This window comes from Ciconia boyciana, chromosome 3 (genome assembly GCF_034638445.1).
Source record: "Ciconia boyciana chromosome 3, ASM3463844v1, whole genome shotgun sequence".
Classification (NCBI taxonomy): Eukaryota; Metazoa; Chordata; class Aves; order Ciconiiformes; family Ciconiidae; genus Ciconia; species Ciconia boyciana.
This window is the reverse complement of record NC_132936.1, coordinates 30199319-30214710: the sequence shown is the minus strand read 5'-3', so window position 1 is coordinate 30214710 and position 15392 is coordinate 30199319. Positions and strand designations below refer to the sequence as shown.

At 39.7% G+C, this 15392-nt stretch overlaps 1 protein-coding gene across 1 annotated transcript in view; it reads left to right on the top strand.

Moving 5' to 3' along the window:
• EYS (eyes shut homolog) overlaps positions 1-15392 on the top strand; it is a 944771-nt gene that overhangs the window by 926719 nt on the left and 2660 nt on the right. The window contains 1 exon segment of the mRNA XM_072855247.1: positions 6371-6532. Within this exon segment, the coding sequence (XP_072711348.1) occupies positions 6371-6532 (162 nt within the window).

Genomic DNA, 15392 nt, shown 5'->3' with positions numbered 1-15392 from the left:
GCACTGAGATACTCACAGTCCCGCTCAATACCCTAGTCTTTAGACAATTGAAGGCTTCCAGTGCAGAAATGGTCCCAGTGAGGGAATCTCAGACTGGTTGTTTCTTCTTGCAGGTTTCATCTTGAAAGCATCTTCAGAGCATTTCAGTACCTAGAATAAGCTTACTACCAAAGCCAGGCATGGATTAAACATTTGTAGATTTTGTTTGTATCACATTTTCCTAATTGCCTAGCAATTAAGCATTCACTTTCACTATCATGATACAAATACTTGAACCCATATCTGTCATATCCACAAAGAATATAATAACCACTGAGCGATTGGGTATGTAAGGTTTTCTTTTTTTCCTCTATCTTCTAATCTCTTCTAGGAAATTTTTGTTTACTGAAATATTCATTGGACAGAAGAAATAGAAATTATCCATATCCTGGCTATAATATCCCTATCCTCAGATGCAGGAGAATCAGGTTCAGATGTCTGGTCCAATTGATTTCCTAGTATTGAGGTTTCACAGCTGCTCCCAGTACAATTTGCTGGCTCACATGACTTATTCTTAGGCACACATCTCTTAATATGTGTTGTACTGAAAGACTGAGGTCTACTGTTCTGACTTTGGCTAGTAATAGCTATTTTAGGCTTTGGAAAGCCAGAAATCTCTTTAGGGATTTAGCCATATGCTCCTAGATGTTACTTCTTAGCTAATTAGGTCTCTAATTAGCTAACAGTAGAGATTACAACTCCATTGCAACAAAACCAAACAGAACTGTAGACTTCACTTACAAAATTGCAATCCTTTATTCCAGTATTGCTCAGAATAATGATTGCGTCAGTCTCTCCTCTTCAGGGACAGCAAGGATTACTAACGGCTGCAAGTCTGGCAAAATTACAGCTTTCAGGAGTACCTTGTTCTAACTGTTGTATTCGAGTTGTGTTAATAATCAATACTTTTGTTAACATGCTCTACTTGTTACTGCACTAAAAATGGAAGTTGAACTATACTTTTTTTTGCTATACATGAATTAGTTTATAAGTTATGAAAAGTTAGGTCTTCAAAGATTAAATAAAAAGTGGTAATTGAACAGAAAAATACATTTCCATTTAGATAAGGTGAAATTAATTTTTTTCAGTTTCCCCAAATATTTACACAGAAAAAAGAAAAAAATGCCCATGCAATATCAGTAATCTTTGAGCTACAACCTTAGTAAAGTGCATCTTCAGATGAAGATTTCCATACAGCCATATTTGTCATTGTTTTCCAAAATGAAAAAAGCAACTGGTGGAGCTGCTCTCTCTCCCTCTATGAAGGAATGAAACCACAGAAGATTTCTGACTGTGGCATTTAAAGCTTTCAGACAGGTGTTTATTGCTAATGAGATGTTAGAGCTGCACTGTAAGCGCCAGGGCCCTGAGCGCATCCTCCCGCTGCTTCCTGAGGGTTTGTCCGCTTGGTCTCAGAACCAGCCTAGAGATGGGGCTGGTGTCTGGTCTTGAAGACAGCTCTGCTGAGAAGCCCCAGCAGGAGCTTCCTCCTGCATTGCTCAGGAGCAGCTTTTAAATAGAGGCTCCTGCCCTTCATCCCTCGCTGAACTACACTGCAGCAGCACCACATCCATGTCTTGCCTGGCCATGTTGATCTGGACCTGGCCTCTGACCCACAGACTGACTTGCAGGCTTGACCTTAGCACCTGCCTCATCACTGTGGAACTGCCTGGTGATCTGGCCTCTGGAGCCGATCTGGCTGCTCCCCCTGGGCCTGTCCTACTCGCCTCACTCCAGGCAGGGCCCTGGCTGGGGAGGCCTCTGCCCTGCCAACCATGTTATAGCACTCCTGGCCCCTGGTTCCCAGCTCCCAGCCCTCACCACTCCCCAACAGTAAGCCTGGCTTCTAACACCACCAAAACAAAGCAAATACTGAGACAAAGTTATGGCTTGTGGTCAGGACAGTAGATTTATGGTGATAAGCGACAGAGTTCTATGAAAAAATCTTGTTTGATATATTTAGTTGCAAAAAGGATTTGAGAGAAGAAAAGCAAACTGATATAGCTAGTTAGTATCACAGACTGACCCATGCATGCAAACCATGATGTTTTGCCTTCCTCCAGTCGTCAGGAACTTCCTATGATCACCGTGACCTTTCAGAGCTTATTGATAGCGAGCAGCCTCACGGTGATATTGGCCATCTCCCTCAGCACTCAGGGATGCATCCTGGCTGCTGCCCTGCCCATGTGTATGTCTGACTGGGTGATGTGCTCCCAAATTCTTCCTCCGCCGTAGATAATGTTTCACTTCCTCAAGCTCAGCTACCAGAGTCAGGGACTTGGGAGGCTTGATCAGGCTTTATCAAGTAAAAAATGATCCAAAGAAGGCTTTGAGTATTTTGGCTTTTTCCATGTCCTTTGTCACTAGGTCCCCACTCCTTTGAGGAGTGGCCTCACGTTTTCCTTAGCCTTCTTGTTGGAAGCCCTTCTTGTTTCCCTTCATGTCCCTTGCCACTTTCAACTCCTGCCGAGTTTTGACTCCTAACTCCATCCCTGTTCAACTCAGGTGCTGGCTCTGTATTCCTGCTGCGTAGCCCATCCCTGCTTCCACAGCCTCTGTGCTTCCGTCTTGGAGTCTGAGCTCAGTTTTTTCATGTTGACCATTTTACTTTTCCACTGCAAGTTTCGCTGCCATGCTGAATAGCAAAATGGGCTTGCTGCAAGTTTTGAGGCAACAAGCTGCTTGAGGAAACTATCAAAATGTAGACTGGGATGTGTACAAGCACTTCTGCTTCAATGGTGGGAATTGAGCTGCAAAAATAACCTAGAAAGATTTGTTCATAACAACAGTTGAATAGGATGTGTGAGCATTACAGGGCTGATCAAATGAGGATAGCAGAAGGAACCTGAAAGGTATTAATGCGTAGTAGAGGGAAAGAAAAGCACACTTCAGCAACAGTACTTACAGGAACTTTGTGTTCCCATAGCTCTAACTAACTGGTCTAAAGGGATTTAGAGTTTCTCTTGGTAACATTTAGAAACGTATAGCTTCATCAGATACTAGTACTCAGCTTAGAAAAGTGAGTCATTAATCAGATAGATACAGAACAGAAATGTTTGCTTAAATGCCTGTTGTGCTTACAATGCACCACACAGTGCTGAGCGCCCTAGTGAGTAATGTAGTAGTTACACAGCACAAGTCCTACAAATTTAGCTTATAGGATTGGCAAAGGCATCCATTCACCTCATTTGTTTTAGCAAAGAGTTTCTCTGGAGTAAGCATGTGTAATACAGGAACTGTCATGCGCAAGTTTAGCCAAGCTTCTTATTTTCTTATCTTAGGTGGGAAAAAAAAGGTTGTTGCCAAGAAAACAACAGTAAAGTACCTCAGCATTTGACATGACATGTTAGTTTTGCATATCCCTGCCATAAAAGCAAATTGAAAAGCTTAAACTGTCTTATTCTTCACCTTAAAAGTTTGTCTATCTATCGCTGCAATTTTGCAAAAATGACATTTTATAGTGATCATCTCTGTGCACTGCAGTCCAGTTAAAGCATTCTGTTCTGAGATATGGGTGCACATTTCCATGTACCTGTCAAGTCAGATCTTTCCCATGCATATAATCAGTACTTACAGGATCTACAGATAATTTACAAGCAAATTAGAAGTCATTCTAGTACTTCTGTAGTTAGTCCTGCTGCATTGTGGCAAAATATGTTGTTTTCTGACATTTGTTCAGATATATTTATTGGGAATAAAACCACATTTTTAGCAAAGTGGGAATAAAATATTTGCATATTGGAAGTTTCAGAATGAAGTATATTAAATAGAGTATTTTATTTCGTATCTATAAATCAGGATAATACCTCCTTTCTAAAGCATTCTGACATCTGCTGCTGAAGATGTGGGTGTTATTTTTTTAATACTCTGTTTGTAACGTAAAGCCATGGATTTAATTCATTCTCTGAGTGATACTATTAAAAAAATCACCTTTTTCATCCTTGTTCTCCCTCTCTGCTCCAAGGCTTTTTATCACAGCAATCTTCCTTTCGTATACCTTCTGATGATAAGCAAAATTTCAATCCTGCTGAGCTGAACATTTTGCTTTCACACTAGTCATTGTCGATTCTTCCTTCATAAGCAGTAAAGAATTAAAGTAAAACTGAATCTGACATGAAGACTTTCAGATGCCTCATTGTACACTTCACCCAGTATGACCTTTTAAGCAGCAGCATATTTTAACAGAAGATTGACCGCTGTGGCACAGTTCCTCCATATGAAGTCTTGCTGTGCAAAAATTTGCTAAGAGAAGACTGACTTCCAAATGATGCATAAAGCAAAAATGTCTATGTACAAAATGAATTAGTATTTCTTATGGATTTTTAAATATGAAGACATCAGTATAGAGATTACATCTTTACCTACTAATGGAGAACATTGTCTCTTACCTACTGAAAAAAATACAAGCACCTAAAAATCCGTATGAAAATTATTAAGTATTAGTTTGTCTTTTGTACCTGATAGTGTTTATAAGTTTTAGTGATATAAATTACATCACCTAATCTGTTTAGCAAGGTTTATTACTATTTATCTTCCAGGGCAATTGCTACTCTTAAAACTATTTTTATTTCTGTCAGCTTTTAAGTATAGATGCTGGGAACTTCACATTTCTGACATTATGTAATATATTACTACAGACACTGCCTAGCCTTGATATCATAACAGCTATTATGATGCTTAGGATGGGAGTGATTTGTTAACGTAATGTGTTTGCATGAGAATATATACTTAGGTTGAATGACAGCTCATCAAAAGCCTGATTCTGATCATTCAAGCATTTCATAAATCCATTATAATCAATATTGGTATTCCAGAGATTAAAACTTACTTTTAGACCTACTGAGAATTTGTGAGGTTAAATCCATACACCTTCCTCAGAAGCATTAACTGTAATCTAGTGGGGGAAGTGAACAAAAAGGCCAGCTGTATTGTTACTACCCATTCAAGAGGCAACCCCAGGTCATTATGCAGGTGAGAGATCTAGATCCTGTATAATGGTGCATCTGTCCGCTGGACACAGTCCACCAGGAACACCTTGAATCCTATTCTGAGAGAGGTGGTGTGACAAACAGACAAATTACAAAGTCTTGCAGCATGCTGGCTGTATACCAATCTAGTAACTAAGGCCCATCTGCAATAGGCAGTACAAGGTGCAACCGGATGGCAAGTGGATTCACGAGCAGACGCTATGCAGAAAACTTGAGCGTGGAAAGATAGCAGAAGGTTGCCTAGGAATGCACTACCAGGACATCTTGAAGGTATATTTGACTGAAAGAGAGTTACTATAAAACTATGAAATTGGGAGCACCAAAATGAAGGAAGATGTTGGCCTCTTAGAACAGAAACAGCATAGCTTCAGCAGGAAGACTGTGAAAAGTGAGGGGAGCAGCACATAGAGTTCATGCATTTAGTACTGCTGTTAACTAAGTAGTAAAAAGGGCTTACCACACACAGGTCTAAATGTAGCCTGCATATCTAAATAGCTTGACTTATTCCAGTGAACCCACAAATACAACAAACTAACAACCACATGATAATGCATTAGCTAATAACTAACATAATTATCTCTCAAATATGTGATGTCGTTATAGTGGGGAAAACTGGAAACAGTTTCAAGTGACATAAACAGCATAGAAAAGTATAATCACTAATCAGTTGGCTGAAGGAAGTTTAACCAGCCCGATTTCTTAGGGGTATATGAACAATCAGCACTGAGAGAAGTGGTAAAACAGAATGATGAAGTTGTGTATAGGTCAAAAGTGTACATTGTATGTACACTGTAATTGTGTGAAAGTGTTCCATTTCAGTATAAGACAGGACAATTTGAATTATCAAGCATCTCAGTATGATTATCCTAATAACAAATCTCAGCAGCAATGAACGAACACATTCCACTTAAAATGTACATTCTTATGACACACAAAGCAGTTCATTAAAAATCCTCCTCTAAGGTTTTCATCTGTATGGTGAAGAAATAAATGTTTATTCTGACTCCTGCAAAAGTACTTTGCATTTGAATTTTTAAACTATGTAAAATTTACACACATTTATTTGAAAATAAACACTAACAAGATCACACTTATTTTGCATTACAACTACAGGCTTGATTGTTAATGAAAATAAGGCACACAGAAGACAAAATGGCATTGATTTGCTGTTACCTAAGTTTTATCCTGTATCTAGGTTATTTTTAGTCTTTGGAAAGGGAAGAATTGGAAGTATTATGTACAGCATTTATGAACTATATAAAATAACTGTAGACAACTGGTGCCATAATAATGCAGTCCTCTCAAAATATCTTTCAGAATAAATTTCCTCTTGTATTTTTCAGATATTTCCATTAGTGATCCATCTTTCAGAAGTAATGAATCATCATGGATGTCATTTGCACCCTTTTATATTCGGCATAAGACCCATATCAAACTACAGTTTCAGCCTCTGTCTCCAGACGGTATCCTGTTTTACACTGCACAGCATTTGGGTACTCAGTCAGGTAAGGATATTCCAGCTTGCTGGTATCATACACCTGGGTACTTTTTTGAAAAAGAAAGGCAGTACTTTGAAGTGGTTCAAGCATTCAGTCTCTGTAACTCATTGTCCACAGTGACTGGGTTTTGAACTGTGAATAATCAAGTTCATAAGAAAAAACATGCATAACAACATTTTGGATTAGTCCAAAGCCAACAAGTATTTAATGAAGTGGTTCAGGAAACCATTTTCCCCTGAAAAATAACTGTAGCCAGCTTTTCAACAGACATTTACTGATACTGCTCCCACAGTTTCAGCGCAGCTACGCTAGGATTCACAGTCTGGGGGTTTGGCCCAGTGTTTTAGAATGACTAGAAATAAAGCAATATAAAAAATGATCAAACAAGTTTAGCGAAAGTGAACAGACTATGAGAGAGCTAATGAGGTTCATCAGAAGTTTAACTTTTTATTATATAATGCTGAAAAGCTTGCTGGTGCAGCATGCAAAACACACAAGTTCTGCATTTGCCAGATATGCAGAGTGAAAAACATATCTAAATAAAATACTTCTACTATTTATAAAAGCATTTTAAACTTTACTGAGTTAACATTCCTGGAACTTCATGGCAAGAAAACATAATTTGAAAACCACTGTAAACACATTTTAAAATTTAGTCTTTAAGTTGTAATTTTTTTGTAATTACTTTATTAACATACTTCATCTTTATATTACATTTGTGTGGTGTCTTGCACGTTTTTAAACAGAAGCATTACATATCATTCATAACATGATCTTAGAGCAAATTTTCCACTTGTATTAAGTAGTATGTTATGCAAAAATGTGCCTTTGTATGACAAAAAAGCACTTAACTATTTATCACATATTTTTACGTTCCTTTGTTAAAACCTAAAGCTTTGAGACATTTCAATACACATACTCAGCCATGCATGCATATAAACACACATATGCCCAATTTACCACCTTCTTATTCTGTACACAATGTTTTAACAAGCTGCTATTTGGTAAGACTGATAATACATCATACACTGCTGGCACCTCCTGTTTGCCTTGTTCTAATTACAACCACATACAGAGAAGCAGCTTCAAATAAAAATATGTGGAACATCTGTAATACAAATACATTTATTTGCAAAGAACTCTGTCTTCTACAATGAATCTTTTATAATTCTATCACTTACAGGCCAAATTCTGAGATTCTCAGTGAATAGTTCTCTCCTGTATAAACTAAAGCATTACATGGGCCATGAAAAATAGATGAGAAAAAAGGATCTCTCTCGAAAGAATAGTCAGAGGTCATGGAAGCAGCTAGCACATAAAGAAATTAAATGTCTCTTTGGAAGCATCAAAGAGAGTGCTAAGTCTGTTTAACTTGTGCCTGGAGTCGTTTAGCATGAGCATGCCCTTGTTCTATTGCCATTCATGAATGTTTAGTTTGCACAGGAAGGAATATTTTCTTTAAATCACTTTCTAGAATCATATTAATTTAATTTCAAAACAAAAACCATATTCTATAGAGTAATTTAATTTCTTTATGTATTTCCTACTCCTATTTTCACTGTCCTGAAGTTTTGAAAGATTTAGGAAAAGCTAATCATCTGGCTCTTTATATTTGCCTTCATATAATCCTGTCAAATCCAGACAGAATTAGACTGGTGAAAGACTCAGAAGTATTCTTAGCAGCCAGCAGATGTGAAAGAGCTTTCTGTTGGGGATTAGTTTAGAAAGCACTTTATGTAAAGCCTTTTCTTCTACACAGTTATGTAAGATTTAATAAATTGATTGCCAAAACCACAGGATTTTTTTTCTAAAATTCCTTTTTAATAGGAAATAATTAGAACATTTTTTTCCTCACTAGACAATGCTGTTTTTTTAAAAGAAATGAGCTCTGACTATGCAGCTAATTTAGCAATCATACTGAGTTGTAGCATCTCACAGTGGCACAGTTATACACTGGCTTGGCTTGTCACCCATGTAAACACCACACTAGGACTTTCCCTTCAGGGGCATGCCCCCACCAAAAATCCTCCCATCATTAAAAAAAAATCTTTAGTAGGTGAAGAAATAAACATGAGACTTCTGTTGAAACATTTCCTTCTTGCTTCATTCTTTTCAAAGAACACTACATGCATTTCTAGAAAGAGTAGGTAGGTGGCTAGTCTCCTTACTCAAAAGTTGATATGCTGGTTCCAGCCTCCACTCCTCTAACAATGTAATTACTTCAGTACACACATTTATACAACTGGCACATTGGCATAAAATGGAAAACATCCTATGAATCTTTATCTGTTAGCAGAATTTCCTATAATTCTGTTAGTCATCAGTTTTCTTGCTTTGTCAACTGTTTCTGAACATGTATCATGACTTCAAGTCTGATAGTATTAACTTCTGCAGCTCCTAAGAAAATAATTTCCAAAGTTTGGCAAAATTTTAAGTGGCTAGCTATATTAATAATAAGCTGGGGGGTGGGGGGGGAAGTGAGCTGTGTATGCATATTTTAGTTTGGAAACTTGCAGACAGAAAGACAAGGGGACTTTTTTCCCCCCTCTTTGATTACTTGTTTTATGCCAATGAGGTAAAAATGTTGGAGATGCAGCCAGTTGTATGCACTGCTTCTGAGATAGGTCTCTGCAAATAATACAGCATTCTTGTGGAGTTCAGCAGAGCGTTGGTAGAAGGCCAGCCCACTTCACATCTTCTCAAGTGCAGTGTATCCTATTTCTACCAATGAAAGTGTGAGAGTCCCATTGAATAAATAGCCTTTAATTCAGACAGGGTTTGCTGGATGCCCATCAACTACTTGAACAATGTATAATGCAGTCCATTTACATAGCGACCACTCTATATACTTGAAGGCCTTGGCACTCCAGGTAAAAGGCAGTAAGGAGCATTACTTTTTCTTTGAGTCATAACATTACTGAAGCTTTACATTTGTTCATGAAGGTGGAATATGCTGTAGACTGTCTGCACTATTCCAGAGTTCAGGCCAGGGTGATGGAAAGGTTTGCTCTCTGACGAGATGAGAAAGAACAGTTATGCTGAGTGACTAAGAAGGAAGTCAGGTTAGTAAACAGAATGGGATGACTCACACTGAATTTAATACTCAACGTTTGCAACACCAGTGCTCTGTCTGTCTTTAACAGGATTATGTTACCTACCTGGTCTGAAAAACCTCAAAACTGTAACTCCTGATATTTAAGGCATTTCAGTTTAAAAACCTAAAGCGTGAAAATAAGAGATAGCCCGTATGGGTGTGTGTGATGTCTGCATGGTTTTCTAAGACATTGTTTATGGTGAAAACTGAATCATGGAATTGGACTAAAATCCTTTCAAAATATTCAGAATTTCTAGAATACCCACAATGGAGGAGTGTTGTTTTCCTAATCAGAAACAAATTGACTACCCACCCACTTTTAGAAGAGAAACTTAAGAGTGGTTAAGTCTTCTTTCTTGGCAGCCATGTTTCCTTAACTGACAGGGGCATCACTTCTGCTTTGTTACTAGTTTTGGGATCATTTGAATGGGCTAAATTAGCAGCATAGGAAGCAGAACTGCCAGCTATCTGTGTGGCAGAACAGTCATCCCCATTGTCCTGAAATCTGTTGCATATGAAGTGTCGTTGCTACCTGTTTGCCACTAGCAAGCAAACACTTGCAAAAGGCTGGCAAATTGCTCAAGGAAGGTGGCTCCTTCTAGCTGCCAAAATATGCCATGGTGACAGTAGTGACTAAAGGAAGCAGAAAAAGTTTCTTCCCCAAGAGAGCAGCATTTTTGAAAGGTGAAGCTGAATGGTCTAACCTATAAATAGATATCCGCCCACCCCTTCTAGATGCATGAGCATCACTCTGTCTGCATGGTTGTTCTGGATCCTAGCTATGCCCTTCTGCTCTGGGATGGTGCTCCAAGTGGAAGCTGGAATCTACCTATTGCCACAGTGATTTTTTTACATTGTTTGACAGATTTACAGGCTTGGCTTCATACCTGTTCTCAGTCTTGCATTAGCTGCGAGATGTGGCTCCATACATGGAATAGAATCATTTTGTAATAATCCATGAAAGCATATCCATGGGTAGCTCCTGTAAGTGTGCATTAGAGGCACTGGCTATGGTCAGTGTAGCTACTGGCTATCTACATAAAAGATGAAGTTACAACAGCTGCAACAAGCTGCTATACACCTAACTGCATGCATGCACTCAGACCATGGCAAAGACAGAGTCAAGGTTAACAAACCCCTAAAGACAAGGAAGGCAACAAAAGATACAGATTAAGCTGAGAGCAACAAACTTCAACCATGTTGATGTATTATTGGCTAGCAACTAACAGCAGAGGCTGCAGAAGCATGGGAATAAGGCTCATGTCTTCTCTCTGTCCTTTGTTCTCCTGTTCTACCTGTTTATAGCCCTCCCTCTCCTGCTTCGCTTTCTCTCCTTGGCCCTGGGTCTTATTCTGGCTCCTGGAAATACTCAGGCAACCAGCCGTGAAGGACAGCTACTGGTCAGTTAGGTTCTCTCTCATGTGGAGACCACAGTGCATCACCTTCCTTGGCCACAGAGTACAGCCATTCAGCTGGAGGCTGACACGGCTATTTCAACCCCTACTAGACAATAAAAGTTCTGCTCCTGGATGAATACATAAAGGGTCACAGTGTAAGAGGACACGATTTGGGTCAACAGAAAATCATACAGCATAGCAGGGTGAAAGGAAAACTGTGAAGAACAGGATGATGAAAAAAGGAAGAATGACAGCAATCTGAACTGAGTACAGCAAGGCTGGAAGGAGCAGTGAGCAGATACATGTGGAGCTATGATGGTTATAGGATGCATCATACCAACAAGAGGCAATAATACTGTTGGAGACACAGGCACTTTATTATGGTGGCTTAAAGAGGTCAACTTAGAGTGAAGCTGAGCACATACTGAAACCAACCCTTTCATTAACTGGGAATGATTCCTGTGAATGTTACTGCTTATGAGAGTATAAGGTTCAAATATTCACTCTGTCACCGAGATGGTACCAATGATCAATAAAGGTTTCTGAAAAAGGGGGGGAGGGGGCGGAAATGCTACCTGATACCACAATGACAGAAACTGACATTGTGGCCTTGAGCTAGAGGAAAGAAAGGTGAGGTAAAAGCAACAGAAGGCATAGACTGAGGCCAGGAAACATACATCCAGAGATGCCATCTCAGGGTTTCGAAATGGCTGAAGGAACCAAGACTATAGGTGTTCTGTAACCAGGAAACCACTGCCTAGAGCTCTTGAGACACCTACCCTGCAGAAGCTGCTGAAGCACTGAGCTCATCAAAGACTCTGTCCCCAGCAGAGTATCACAGCATAGAGGCTTCTGCTTAGTAACACAGGAGGAGAAAAAGGACAAGCATCAGATGTCTTACGAGTCTTTGTAAAGGAATCTAGACCTGCAGTATTCCAGGAACTAATCAGTGAGTTTCAAGCAAACAGGGAACCTTTAGAGACACTTGCATCTCCGTATCACTGGGGACAAGACAACAGCATCAAAAAGGTGAACGCCACTGGCTAGAAGACTGCATCCACTGCTTCCAAAGCTACTTAAAAGCATGTTCTGGAAGCTCCTTTGGCCTTAAAAACTACTGGGAAATCCTTCTTATTGTCAATTTGCAATGAAGTGTAGGAATAAATTCTGGTACACTAACAGGTAATAAAGGCTTTGCCTTATACGCATACACATGGAGCACAACGGTAGACTTTGAGTAACTGTGGGGAAGAGACCCTGAAAGAGAAATGTTAAAAATACCATCCAGGATACCCTCCTGCCCTTGGCCTGTCAGCCTAAGATCCTCTGACACTGCATTCAGTCCTCCTAGGAAATATATTTGCATTAGGCAGATTTGATAGTGAAGCCAGTAACTGCTGAGATCTTTGCCCAACACAGCTGTGTAAATTTTACACTATTGCATTTGTTATGCATGGTAATGCTTCTGGCATGAATAGGACATCTCAAAATAGAATGCAGCATTCCTAGCATGCATTTCCAACTGTACAAAGCTTTGACACATTACAATGTAGATGAGTTTCCTGTGGTAACATAAAAACATGGTGACCTGATACTGCTTAAGCATGATCCCCTCTCAAGACGGCGATATACAGACACACCTGCATGTCTAGATAAAGGCTGAACATGAAAGGGCATTGTCACCATTTGGGAGAATTTAAAACTTGACTGTGTGACTGTAACCAACTTGCTTACAGACTTACATACTTATTCAGAGTAGTAGCAAGCTGAAAATTTTTGTGATGCATTCAGAATCCATCATAAGAAGTCATATAAGCAGATATCATCATGGATAATCCAGATCTCACAGCAGTAGTCAGATGTACCTATAGGAGACTTCTCATTAACTCCCAGTTCTAGGAACTGACTGCTCAGGACATAGAGTTGACTTGGCTTCTGGGAATGCTGACATCTGACAGGGGAGCAGGTGAGACATGCACATTCATTATGAAAACCTGAAAATTAAAGTGATGAAGAAAAATCGATACCTGTTTCAGAGCACTGGCTTCTACTATTGAATAGACACAATCCACCCCGAGGTGGAGCAACTTTGACCTTCAGGCATTTGGTGAAAACCTTGAACCAGGGTTTGCAAGTAAAAGTGCTATTTTAAATCCAGAACAGTTCCTTCCTTAAGGCAACACCTGCTACAAAATCCCCTTCCCCTGAGAAGACAAGAAAACAATCTTTTAGCATTTAGAGTATAAAAAAAAAATCTTTTATTTTACTGAAACAGGGAAGATGACAGGGGCAGGAAGGTGCATCAGAACAGAACTGAATGCTGTAACCATTGAAGATTTTTTTAACACCCAGGGTCTTGACATGTTGCAGTTTCAAGCCACAGCTAAGCTACAATAGCCTGTTTCCAAAGAAGATTCAACCTTATTGAGACAGATTGCCTTATAGCTCCTTGCACACCATCCAACAGGTTGGGCAAAGTCTTGCGTGCACAACAAAATGACGACTGTGCCTACCTCAAGAGTCTCTGCTTTTTTCGTGACACTACTGATGGGGATAAATAGTCCATATTAGATGAGATGCTAATCTGAAAAGCTGGAAGCAAAGTTGTGTGTCCTGTGTGTAGGTTGTATTTTCTAGAAAGTAGGGACCAGCTATAAAGTTGAGTCCTAGAAAAATTGAGGATGTCATCTCCTTCATGCTTAACAAAAGCAAGCAGTTGCTTTCTTTGGCCCCAGTTAGGATTGTATGGGACAGGTTTGAGTAATGCTGAAACAGTGGAAACCACCTTGCTTCACAGTCTCCCATACTGAGACTGCTGAGAGGAGAAATTGAGTGGTAAGAATGCTGTTTGCTTAAAATGGTGATGCAATTCCTATGATGGCATAGGCCTGCACAGGCTTCAGCTGAGCAACTCATCCCTCAGAGACAGGGCAGATTGAGGTCCCTTGTTAAAAATGTCACTGTTTGCTAAAGCGAAGAGGAACACAAACAAGCCTGTAACTTGCCTGCACTTTGAGAGGAAGTTTCATGGACACTGAGCACACAGCACCTTACATTAAGAGTCCTAAAATGTTTTCAGCCAGTTGTTCCTGAGTAGTACCTACAGCGTGATAAACTTCATGGAGAAATACTGAGCATGGGATCCATGTCCACGTCATAAAATTTATCTCAACACTCTGCTGTTCTTGCCAAAGACTAAAATGGCAAGTCATCTGTGAAAAGAGAGGATCTAACCAGGGGAGTAAGAAAGTGCCTTGACAGGGAGAGTTGAAACTGGAAAGTTTAATTTTTTTGTTCACAACTAGCAGAGAAGAAAGTTACTCCAATTTGAAGAGAGGCCTCAAATCTGTGCTAGAACATAATCCAGCGTACTCAGCCATAACCTCTCTTTACACTGTAGATAGCAGATGCAGTAACACAGATTTGCTCTTGTAATAAGACTAACACTCCAAAACTTACTGCAAGTACATTAGCAACAGACATCATTAGGCTTGAGTCAGAAGCACTATGACTAACTGCTGAAACTGTCTACTTTTTCCTAGACATCACTGAAGCACTATTCTCTAATGTCATCTCAGACAGATCGTTGTCAAATGTGCAAAGCTACCAAAAAACTCCTCTGCAGGCCAGGGAGTCTTGGAGAACTTCCAGCTTCTCCAGCTCTTGATTACAAGACAGATGAGCAAGCAACCCTGGTCAGATGTTCTCCTTCTTCCTAGACAGCAAAGAATGAGTACTCATGTCCTTATGCAAGTCTGCATGTCTAGGTAGGAGAGGGGATTGAAGGCTGCCAAAGAGGTAGTTTAGAAACTTTTTCTGATGCTCCTTTCTTACCCTAGGACTGAGGTCCTGATAAAAGAAACAGACAAGCAGGTTATGTACATTGCTCAAACAAACAAGGAAGATGAGTGCACTCAAAATACGCACTGAAAAATTAAGCAAGTTTAAAGCCACATCACTGAGCAAGAGAAACCACAAGTGAAGAGAATTATATTCATTTTCTGAAAAAAGTAGAAACAAACAAGGTGCTCGGAACACTAAACACAGGGAAGTAAAACAGATCATCACAACTGGAACTAGCAAGCTAGAAGTGCTCTGCCATCGCTGGACTGGAGTTGAGAGAAGGAAGAGCCGCCTTCTCATTCTTCCCATGGGTGTCTGGGGCAGGGAAGGTGAGGCGCGAAGCATGTGCTCTACAGCCACTAATACAACTGAAACATCTCCACCCTGCCTAAATGGCAACCTGAACAATTGCTGAAAAGAGAGGTATAATTTTCGTAACTTTCACAAGCCTTCAGTAAATTAAGCCATTCATTTTTAACTTCACTAAAGGCAATGTAATTCAAGGATAAGAAATACTCAAAAATTAAACACC